The following is an 11,908-nucleotide window of genomic DNA, read 5'->3' as shown; positions in this document are numbered from 1 at the left end:
CAAGTAGGCTTCTCATGAAATCCTCATTGTGTGAGTGACGACTGAAGTTCTCTGTAATCTCAACCAAGTTGACTAATGCCTGATGTGACTGAGTTCTCAGGCTATTCGGCCCACCAGTGGCTCTTGTGGGGAAGCTCACCTAGTCTACCCCCCAAAGACTATACCTGGTCTGCATAGAGCTCAACACAAGAAGCCATCTTGGTGGGTATTTGTCTCTTCACACTCGCTATGTTCGTGACAGTAACCAAGATGGTGACAATATGATGATGTGATGTGCCTATGAACTTTGTTTCAAGACAGTATTCCAGCGCGCCCGAATTCGAATAGATGAACTGATGGCATAACGATACGTTATCAAAGTCCAGCGTCATAGAATCTCAGCCAACCCCGCGCTCACGTTGTGTGTATTTAAATAGGCAGGCTTGGTAGGTGAGATATAAACACAGGGCGCCGCTCCTCATGTCAACGAAAGCCCAAGCACCAATAGAAGTCGCGTAAGGCTGCTCTACTAAAAACTTTTAAAGTAATGTCTTACGGCAAAGCAGTGCCTGTTTTCGCGCGAGCAGGTTTAGATGTGAACCTAAGAAATGTATCCGCCTTGTCGACCAGGAGATTAGAGTCCACAGTTGCTTCTACGCGACGCAACCAGAGTGCAGAAGAACGAGCATATATCGACTGCGCAGTGCCCAAAACCGACGTACAAGCAGATCTCATCCAGCAGAACAGAAATCATGTCCCCAACAAAAACAAGATCTCAATTGATTTTGAACAGACCAAAGAAGCCTACAAGAGCAAAGACACCGGTGAATTACTCAGAAGTTTGATAGTGTTCAAACTCTGCTCCTATGACCTCCTGGTTGATAAAAACAAGGAGGTAGGTGTGTGTTTTGGTGTGCTGTGTGTTTTGAAATGCACTTTACAAAAAGCTAATCACAGTTATTTCAGAAAAATGTATTTGGTAACGAGTTAGTCGCTTTAAAAGGAAGATTGAAAAGAGTATGACAAAGCATCCCGGTTTATCGTTAACATTCCTAAAAAGAATATCACTGTATCCGTTATTTATATTTCACATCAGAATAAACAATGAAAAAAACTAATAATTCTAATAGTAACACGTTTTTGTTGTGCGTCATTCTCTCCACTGTGTCATTTGAGGTGTCCAGTTACATCACCCATGGTCTACAAAGAGTTTGGAATTACTGCTGCATTTAGATTTATAGATGGGGAAATACTTAATTTGATATGTGGCTAAATAAAGTCAGCACAGCCTATCCCTGAAGTGCGGGCTCTTCTTGTTTTAAGCTAAATATGATTCAAGTCAAAGCCTCACTAGCCTAAAAAAAATGTCACTGTTAATTCAGATGTAACTACAGTCTCAGTTTTGTGTTTGCAGATTATGGATTTTAGTAAGAAGGTCCTGGGTCAGAAGACATTTGAGCGGGTTATGAAGATGACTTTTTATGGGCAGTTTGTGGCTGGGGAAGACCACCAAGATATCAAGCCCCTGGTTCGGAAGAACCAAGCCTATGGAGTGGGAGCTGTGTTAGACTATAGTGTGGAAGAGGACCTGACCCAGGAAGAGGCTGAAAACAAAGAAATGGAGTAAGCATCCAATTCAAACAACACCTCTAAACATGGAGGCATAGGGGAATGGGATTTTGATTTGTGGCAAAAAAGGAGAAACAGTCACTAGTGACTCCTACAGGTGGTGTTGGTGTCTTATTCACACAACCATATGTGATCAATTGAAAACATTACTTGAAAACATGGATTCCATTTTAATGGAACGCAAGCAGTTTTTTTCTTACCAGACAAATATGCTTCCAGGAAATTCCTCCATACCCAAACTATGTAGCATTGGCTTGTGCAGACCTTTAAGGCATGCACATTTTACCAGAAGAATTTGCCACATTATAAATCTCCCCAGTTTTGAAGTAATCAGAAATAGATCTTAATTTGATCTGTAGTTCAGAATGTAAACAGTGTGGAAGTAGACTATTGGTGGATGCAGTTAAGGTCCACCCAATCTGATTGGTTGACTATACAGCTGTTAAAACAGTTACTTGGTTGGCATTTTGTAATAAGAAGCATAAGCCAGATACGCTTGACTCTGCCTCAAGTGAATGAACAGCAGGATACTCTGTCGTTTTAGACTGCATGATCACATCCTTGTGAGAACTCTACCCCTGTGTTCTCTAAAAGAGCCTTTTTTCCCCTTTGATTCTTTCTGGACCTGTTTTTTGGATAAATGTATGCAAAGAACTTGACGTAAATGGAATTTTAGGAAAGATGCTTTAAATTCACACAATTTAACATAGACAGAGACATCAAAAAGCATATACTGGTAAGTTCACTTTATTGCCAAAACCATTTAGCTGATGGCTGCATTTTATTTTTAATTAAAATGAGGAGAGGAAGAACAGAAAGAAAGATGCACCCCTGAGGGAAAGGTTAAATCAGGACACAGGGAATCAGGCACAGGAAGGTTTCTGGCAGCCATCTTATCTTTAAGGAGTGCCATAACCCCATCTGTGCAGTCAGGCAGAAAAAGTGCCACCCTTCCCGAAGTGACCAACTTGAGTCAATTACTGGAAACCTATTTTTTACCCAGCCAGGGACAGAGAGCGAAAGAGTGGAACCCAATCATCAACAAATAAAAGGCCCCTTTCCCTCTCCACCTTGTGCAATGGAGTGCTGCAGTTTTCACCAGCCATGCATCGTATATTCTCCCCATGGATGTCATAGCAACATTATATAGTCACAGTGTGCTGCTTAAGTGCTGCTTTACACTACTTGCTGTATAATGAGTCCAATACTATAATATGTGCAACTTGGCATTCTGGGAACTAAACAGAAATGTTGTTCATGCTCAGGATGGTTTTGCATTCTGTCCAAGGTGCTCATGGTGCAGGGAAGAAATAATTTTGCACTTGGGAGCAGGCATCATTTGCCTGCATTCTCCCATGACCTCAAGGGTACATGTCTTTCTCTCTTTTTCTTTCTCTCTCTCTCTCTCTAATAATAACCAGCCGGCCAGCAGCGCTGAGCCTCTAGACGTCAAAGCCTTCTCTGACCAGTGAGTGGTTGTGGGAGGTGCCGGTGCGTAGCATTAGTGGAGAGTGTGGGTGACATTGACGCTGGGATGGGGGTGTCGTGTGACAGCACGCTGTGCCTCGTGATCTGATGAAACAGATCCAGGCTGTTACGTGGAATCCTGCCCTTTCAATAGGTCACATCATACACCTCAGAGAGTATCGAACATGGTGTTTTTGTACCAATCATATTATGTCATAACCTTCGAAGGAGAACACCCGTTTTAGAATGAGGCTATTTATAGAACTGTCTGCTCAAGCCGCATCTGTTATCTGAGTAGCCTATTGAATGACTGTTTTCAACTTTAACCAAAAAAAAGACTTTAATGAAAAACATTATGCAAGCCCTGTTAGCCGTCTGAGGAAATATAAACAATAACAATGTAAATAGAGGAGAACTGATTTAATCTCCGGTTTGTTTGCCTTTCCCTTGAAGGTCATGTGTGTCTGCTGCAGAGAGAGAAAGCCCAGGTAAAAATTGGCACCTTGAATGTCATTTGGTCATTGTTGTTATTTGGTTGTTGTTTGTGTTAACGGATGTCATTACTCTTGCATTTGGGCAATGAAGGGGAGAACCATCGTGAGAAAAAATACAAGGCCCACCGTAAGTTTGGAGACCGTAGGGGAGGTGTGACCAGTGCCCGCACCTACTTCTACGCAGATGAAGCCAAATGTGACCAACACATGGAGACTTTCCTCAAGTGCATCAGAGCTTCAGGTAAACAGTGAGCATATATGCATGTAGCCTTGTAGGGAGGGCGGTGTTCTTAATAATCATTTTTTAGAAAGAAAGAATACAGGTTCAGAGTGTTAGCCTTTGATATTCTTTCTGTCTTTCCTGTGAAAGGAGGGAGTTCTGAAGATGGTTTTTCTGCCATCAAGATGACAGCTCTGGGACGACCACAGTTCTTGGTGAGATTGATGTGGCTTATACTGCAGTGATTGGGGCTCATTTATAAAATGTATTTATGCATGATCCATGCATACAATCCATCACTCATTCCTCCCGTATGCATCGATGCAGCTTCAGTTCTCAGAGGTCCTAGTGAAATGGAGGCACTTCTTCAATTTTCTAGCTGCCAAACAGGGAATGGAAGGCATGGATGTGCTGGAACAAAAACTGGATCTGGAGAAGTTACAGGTATAATATGATCCACATAGCACTTGATTTTACGAGGTTCTGACGTGGAATATACTACACTATACAAAGTACCTGTAAGCACTGCAGTTATAGGTCTGGACTTTAGAGATCAAAATGTGTCATGAATGGAGTGCATCTAATAATTTGTGTTCTTATGATATTTTCCAGATTTATTCATCAGCCAGTGAAGTCAGTATTGAATCTTAATATAATTATTGCATGATTTATATTACAGGCACATTTGGAGAAGCTTGGTGCTAAGGGGGACTTTCAGAGCTGGTTTACAGGAGAGAAAATAGGCTCGTCTGGGTAAAACACCTTTGATCTTTGACCTTTGAATGTCTACATATCCCAACATATTTATATCTCAAATGTTATTGTTTTTTTCTAAAAGCACCATGTTCGAGTTGAATCGGTGCAACACTTATGAATGAACAAACCTTGAGGTGGGAAAGTGGGTTTGAATATTTCAGTTGGCTTCATTGGGGCTCTATTGATTGTCATTATCTAAATAGTTCCATGAGTATTACACATTTTAGTGACGTATGTAATTCAATTGATAAGATTGGCTATTAATTTTGTCGCCAAAGTGTGTGTGCTAAAATTGGATGTTAACAAACAGCACAACAGCTCGCGGAGGGGGGGGGGGGGCTCAGCTCAGCTTATCTGTTGCTGCAGCATGTGTTTCTGCTTGTTTGCCCAGACAGGTCAGCTGGAACCTCTTCTGAACAAGTTCACGGAGGAAGAGGAGGAACAGATGAAGAGGATGCTGCAGAGACTGGACGTCTTAGCCAAGGTAGGGTGACAAGCGAAGCCAGGGTCACACCGTGACTTTTCTAAGCACTCAGCTGTGCAGCAGTCAGCTGTGACCCCGGAGCGGATCAAAGGGAGCCAAAGCGAAAGACCTTTGATGTGTCCGCCTGTGTGGGCCGTCCATTGATGAAGTCCAGTGAGGGTTGAAAAGGATGCGTTTTCTCTGTTGCAGCACGCTGTGGAGAATAGGGTGAGGCTGATGGTGGATGCAGAACAAACGTACTTCCAACCAGCCATCAGCAGGCTGACCCTAGAGATGCAGAGGATCTTCAATAGAGAGAACCCAGTCATCTTCAACACTTACCAGTGCTACTTGAAGGTCAGCGGTGTGTCTCTTCTTCGGCTCGTGCGTGTGTGTTAACACTGATGAATGGGCTGACCACTGGAGGCCACAGCATTTCAAAGACATCAGATAACTGTTTACAAATGTACTGCATACGTTCAGAGAATGAAAATGACTGTTGTCATTTATATACTGTATCTCTGCCAGGTCCATTTTTGCACCACATGTCAACTTTTTGCTGTGTTTTATGACACTTCGGAGCAGAACTGCTAATTTGTGTACACAGTAATGAGTGTAGCACACATTTCAAAAACCTGTTAATTGCACCGGGACCAGTTCTGCTTTTTATTTTGGTATCAGTCAGTCATCGCCACTATACCACCCTTGACTGTGAGCAGGTCATGACATTATGGTTTGGGAGCTCTCTGGTAATTTTATGTGTTGCCTCTTGTGATTGTGGTCTTGCATGAAACACATTTAATGATTCTGTTTTTATTATGGGATTCAAGCTAAATACCTGCTCTACATAGACACTACACAGACACTACACAGACACTACACAGACACTACACAGACAATACACAGACACTACATAGACACTACAAAGGCGTTCTTCCTCTTAATCTGGATAACTATAGCTCACATGTAGTGCAGATGTTGCCTGACAAGCACTGGTGGAGAGACTTTGACTGACAATAGCATACATCACAGCTTGTAGCTCAGACGACAGAGAAGCTTAAAAAGACATTTGATAGAATACCTAAGATAAGTTCTTACATTTATATTTCAATTACAAGACAGTCATGGCCTGATGCTCTCAGTAATTGCATTTTGGTAACGTAGGACATTTAAATGCTTGCGATTAGTTTTCTGGAATTTAAGCTTCACAGAAGCAAGTCATACACCGCAGCCAAGCCTCAGGTGTCATTTTCTGCTTGAGCTGTCACTGCAACACATTAGTGACACACAGGCAGGCTGTGTTGGAAGACGTCATGCCCTGAGCCTATGGTACATAAGCATTAGGCAATCTCGCCAACTTAAATCTTTCTCAAGGAAATTACCTGTTTCTTTTTTCTTACGTGTGTCGCATTCTACATCGTGCTCTTAGTGGTTGAAAAAAACATCTGGGAGAGAGGTGAAATGATGACTCACTAATGGCAATAACTCTCTGCGCCTTAAAATGATGAATGATGGGGTGAAGATGAATTTATTAGTGTTGTAAATTATGTGCAAGCCATATGGAAACAGAATCAGGGTTTTGAGGTTGAAGAACTATGTTTTTAAAAATGAATAACTCATAAAGTGGCTAGCCCAGCAGTAAAATATCAGAATCAGGTTTTTGAGGTTAAGAACTAGCCTGTTTTTTAGAATGAATAACTCATAAAGTGTCTAGCCCAGTTGTAAAATGTGTTGCTCATGCCTGAGGCATATTTTGTTTCCTCATATTTCTATGTTGTTATTTGAGACAATGTTTTGACAATTACATGCTTAACTATATGATGTACATCAGTACTGACAACAACCAGTACTCAGCAATGTAACTGCAGGAAGCGGAAACTGATACAAGAGATTATTATATATATATACACACATATACATGCACACACACACACACACACACACACACACACACACACACACACACACACACACACACACACACACACACACACACACACACACACACACACACACACACACACAAAACACGTGAAGCACGTGTATTTCACTGGGTTGTCCATTTAAAAAAGTCTGTTTTGGAAATATATGTGGATCATCTTTAAACAAGTCTGTCGATCCCTCTGACAGCCAAGCTTTAACCTCACATTTATTATCTAACAGGGAAGCCATTTTTAATGACCAAGTCCAGTCTAACAGTTTCACTAAGAGGTCGGACCACATTTGATAATGAGTGTATTCATTCCAATCTCATATTTGGAGCAGTGTAAAAAAAATGCATTTCTCCATAATGATGTTCCCTGAAGCAATTAAAACTCTGACCCTGGTGTTGCCACCACTATGATTGACTTGTCCACAGTTAAGGCGTGACGATCTCACTTATTTATTTGACAAAACAGCAAAGTCCCAACAGACAAACAGCCACAGCTTAGGCTCTTTTTTTCTCTCCCTCCCTCTCTCCTTCTCTCTCTCTCTCTCTCTCTCTCTCTCACCCCACCCCCCCACCCTCTCTCTCTCCCTCTCTCCCTCCCTCTCTCTCTCTCTCTCTCTCTCTCTCTCTCTCTCTCTCTCTCTCTCTCTCTCTCCTTCTCAGGAAGCCTTTGATAATGTGTCTATGGATGTGGAGCTGTCGAGACGTGAAGGCTGGTACTTTGGTGCCAAGCTGGTGCGCGGGGCTTACATGTACCAGGAGAGAAGCAGGGCAGCCGAGATTGGCTATGAAGATCCCATCAACCCAGACTACGCGTCCACCAACCAGATGTACCACAAGTGAGACACACGCCACCATCCTTAATGTTTACCAATGGACAGCAATTTTCTGCCATCACACATTCCATTTATTTTTTTTACATGATTGCAAGGATAGGATTGTATAAAAAATATACAGCCTTGACAAGACATTTCTAAGATCAAAATCAATTTTCCTGTTTCTGGACCAGCTGAAACCAGGCAGCACAAAGCTGAAAGACAAAACCAGCAGAATAGTGCCATTTCTTTTTACAGCATAAAGTCTATGATATATTCAGACAAGAAATGGTGGCCTAAGAACACATCGGATGCACACAATGGCTTTGAATCTGCTTTTGAAGCATCAGTTTTTAGTTGGTAAATAGACTGATTTGAATGACTACCTGCTGTCTTAAAACCCCCTTACAGGTGTCTGGACTATGTGCTGGAGGAGATTGGGAACAACAGAACGGCTAACATCATGGTGGCCTCTCACAATTTGGACACGGTCAAGTTCACCCTCAGGAGGTACATCTAGCCTTCAACTGCTGACAGTGAGACAGATGCATGCGCAGGATGTGGACTTTGCACTCAACACACGTTTGGTGATAGTAGGGGGCTGGGTGGGTGGCTGGCTTGGGAGCTGAAAGGGATTCTTCAGAGGTGGAAATTTCAAAGGGGTTCTGGGAATGAATGCTTCATCAGGATATTTGCAGAGCCCTTTCAAGACTCTTACAACACAGAACGGTTCCAGATTGCCCCCATTCTCTTAGAGCATACCAACAATCACAAATGAATGCATTCATATGCACACTGATGGGTGACTTTTGATTTCATACTTGAATGTGTCAGACACTGCAGCCACCTGAAAAGCCTAATATCACAAAGCGAATGAGTCATCTGAGAGAATCTCATTAATGTTATGTCTCAGATAGCTACCTGCCTCAGATTGATTCTTTTCAAGATGGCATTGAGAATGTGTCAGCGTCTCAGCCCCTCGCTATCCATTTATGCAGCATGCGCACCTGTTAAACACTACACCTCTAATGGCATCTCTGTGAGTCTGTCGTTCATGTGTGCTTGTCAAACAGGATGAACGATTTGGACCTCGCTCCGACGGACAGGAAGGTGTACTTCGGCCAACTCCTGGGGATGTGCGATCAGATCAGCTTCCCACTGGGTAAGCTGGTAAACCAAAAGAGAAAAAAAGAGCACAGAACAGCACAGAGGCAACCATTTTCTCTTCTCTTCTCTTCTCTTCTCTACTCTCTCTGCCGTTTAGTGTCAGTGCGCTGTACCCATCTGAGGTTGGCTCTGTGCATGTGTGTGAGTTTGCGAGTGTGTGAGAGATCAATGCACAGCGCGGTGCGGCGCATACTGATTCAGTGGCTGCGCGGCAGCAGGCTCAGCAGGAGTTCTCCAGCCGCTCCCGTGGGCTGACTGACACCTAAATCACCATTATCTCGGCACAGGTGTCTTTGTTGTCGCCGAACACAAACGTCTCACATGGTGCTTTTCAGGAAAAAAAACTAAAAACAGAAAAGAAAGAAAAAGTGACTCTTTCTCTGTCTCTCTGTCTTTCTCTTAAGAGTTGACTTTCTTCTTTTCCTTTTCTGCCTTCTTTCTCTCTTCTCATTCCCCCTGAGCTGTATGAAAAATATTTCACAGCTAATGGGTTGGTCCCCTCGCAGGCTGTTGAAGGTCATTTTTCCCGTCCTCTTCATATCCTCTCTTTCTCTCCTTCTCTTCCTCTGTGCATCAGCCTCTCTATCTCTCCTGCTCTATCTCTCTCTCTCTCTCTCTCTCTAGGTCTGGCAGGTAAATGAGGTGATCCCATTACTCTTACATCTTTTTCCCAGCGATAAGTGTACCAACCACCCACCACTCAATATCTTTCTCTCTCACACACACTCATTCCCTCTCTCTCTTCATCTCTCCAGGCCAGGCAGGTTTTCCTGTGTATAAGTACGTGCCGTACGGGCCGGTGAACGAGGTGATCCCGTATCTGGTGCGACGGGCGCAGGAGAACCGCGGCTTCATGAAGGGGGCGCAGTCGGAGCGGGAGCTCCTCTGGAAAGAGGTGCTGAGGCGGATGACCAGCGGAGAAGTGTTCTACACGCCAGCCTGAGGAGGATGAAACACACACACACAAACACACACACACACACTTTCTCAGCGTGCTAGCTGTCTGCCTTGTCACTCTGTCCCCCTTCTACCGTTCTCTGGTAACAGCCTCTGCATCACCCTCTTTTCCAGGCGCTCTTGCTGTTCCTTTCTTTCTATTTTAACACTCTTTTCTCTTCATCCTATCTTTTCTGTTTTTCAGTGCCTCCTTTGTATGGCTGTATTTCTGTCGTTCTCTGAACCTCCTCCTTTCTGTGTTTTTCTCTTTTCTTTTCTCCCTCTCCATCTTCCTCCTCGTCTCACTCAAGGTCTCTATACTGTAGGTGTTCCCACTCTCTCTCTCTCTCTCAAAGCACTTTTCTATGTCTTGAGCTTTGCTTTTTTTTTTGGCCCTTTTTGGTCCCCACTTTCTCCATCTCCTGCTCTTATCTTTTCCTACTGGGCTTGCTCTTTCTCTCGTCCACATATTTCACTTCCCCACTCTTTTCTCTTTTTCACCCTCTTTTCCCCCACGCCATGAAGCATTCCCACAATGCCGATAGGCAGCCACAGCTGATATATCACACAGGCATCTTTACTACTCCAAAAGGGCTCCCTAAAATGTCAGGCGGCCAAACTCTGCTGGTCTTTTTTATGGGCCAGTTCATCATCAAGTAGGATAACAACAATAAAAAATAAGCATGATTTAAATGGCAGTAAACAAGTGCATCAATATCACTTTCTGTTTATAATAGTTTGGATTCGAGGATAACAATGCTTTGTTGTGTGAGTTATATCTTGTAGTTATGTATTAGACATTTATTCATAATATATATATGGCCCATAGTGAGCTGCACTCAGTCTGTAAAGATCCCCTGAGACCACTGTGCCATGTCGCACTGAAGGAAATATGAGCAATGTAATATGGATGCAATTGGTCATATCGCACAGCATAACAAGCTCACATGTGGGCACAGCATGTGCGTATACAGCATATCATCACTTTAGCAGAGACAATGAAAAGAGAGATTTTGTAAATAATTTATGATGTGAATGTTAATATTATGTAAAAAAAATTCTAAACAGAGATTAGTTGACTGGGGATGGATTTGCACCGATCCATTTTTTGAATGCTAAATAAAGTGTTCTTAATAATTCATTGTGTTTTCATTTTGTGAAGATGTTGTGGAAAATTGCTTCTGTTATTTCTCTCTTGGTGTGGCTCTTCGCTGATTTCATCATGGTAGCTGTAGAGTTGTTTTGCTTGAATGTGGAAATGCGAACACTTTAATTAAAAGGGATATTTGATGATATTTGGGTACATCAAAGTTCACTTTATCCAGTTTACAAATTTCTCAAAGCAGAAGAGTTCAAATTCTTGTCTATTTTCTGTCAAATTTGCTATTTTAAATGTTAAATGAAACAACAACTGTTGTGCCTCTACTGCCCGATCGTCAAACTACCAATACATCCAATGATTTCTATCGGTGCTTCCATGGCTTGATACATCATCAAAGCCATAAGCAATTCTTAGTCGTATGAATGATTATATGACTCCTTTTATTCTGCTTAAAGGACAGACCAAGCATTCAGTAGTTAGTGGAAGTGAAATGAACTTATTTAACCACACAAAGGGATATACAGTATGAGAGCTCAGTGGGAGGGGGGGTTGGGGGGTGGTGTTCTTTGTGGCATGATGGACTGGGAGTGTTTGCTTTGCTGGCCTAATGCTCTGTATTTACGATTTAATGGAAGGCAGACATCCAATTAATGCCTTCTCTCTGCCTCCCTCCGTCCCTCCTCGGCTTTCCACGCTGCAGCAGCCTGTGTGGAGAAATGCTGACTGCTCACACAGAGTCTCAGTAGCACCGCAGAGGACTGGAGGGAGGTGAGCGGGGGATGCAGGGGATGCATACTTACTTAGAAAAAAGGCTCTGATTCTTTGATGGCATACTTATGTAAGTCTCATTAGTAACTACTGCCAGGCGTGGGAGTCAAGGGAAGCTGATGTATCGCCATGACGCATCTTACGTTCAAAACGCTTATCAAAATAAACAGTTACGCACATTC

At 42.9% G+C, this 11,908-nt stretch overlaps 1 protein-coding gene across 1 annotated transcript; it reads left to right on the top strand.

Annotated features, from left to right (window-relative positions):
• The first annotated feature begins 371 nt into the window (after positions 1 to 371).
• prodhb (proline dehydrogenase (oxidase) 1b) lies at positions 372 to 10,993 on the top strand. The gene is made up of 14 exons (XM_031571188.2): positions 372 to 874; positions 1,394 to 1,602; positions 3,529 to 3,563; positions 3,661 to 3,810; positions 3,940 to 4,004; positions 4,117 to 4,233; positions 4,469 to 4,543; positions 4,674 to 4,679; positions 4,937 to 5,029; positions 5,219 to 5,365; positions 7,602 to 7,777; positions 8,165 to 8,263; positions 8,827 to 8,915; positions 9,676 to 10,993. Exons 1-14 carry the CDS (start codon positions 527 to 529, stop codon positions 9,861 to 9,863), a joined length of 1,797 nt encoding a protein of 598 aa, XP_031427048.1. The 5' UTR covers positions 372 to 526; the 3' UTR covers positions 9,864 to 10,993.
• The last annotated feature ends 915 nt before the right edge of the window (positions 10,994 to 11,908 follow it).

The sequence above is a fragment of the Clupea harengus genome, chromosome 7 (assembly GCF_900700415.2).
Source record: "Clupea harengus chromosome 7, Ch_v2.0.2, whole genome shotgun sequence".
In the NCBI taxonomy this organism is placed as follows: domain Eukaryota; kingdom Metazoa; phylum Chordata; class Actinopteri; order Clupeiformes; family Clupeidae; genus Clupea; species Clupea harengus.
This window is presented reverse-complemented; position numbering and strand designations above follow the sequence as displayed.

Bases quoted from the DNA above. Each gene is read 5' to 3' on its own strand.
- prodhb (XM_031571188.2), top strand. From the start codon at position 527: ATGTCTTACGGCAAAGCAGTGCCTGTTTTCGCGCGAGCAGGTTTAGAT. The intron at 875-1,393 runs GTAGGTGTGTGT...TTGTGTTTGCAG, and splicing joins TGGTTGATAAAAACAAGGAG to ATTATGGATTTTAGTAAGAA. The intron at 5,366-7,601 runs GTCAGCGGTGTG...TCTCCTTCTCAG, and splicing joins CTTACCAGTGCTACTTGAAG to GAAGCCTTTGATAATGTGTC.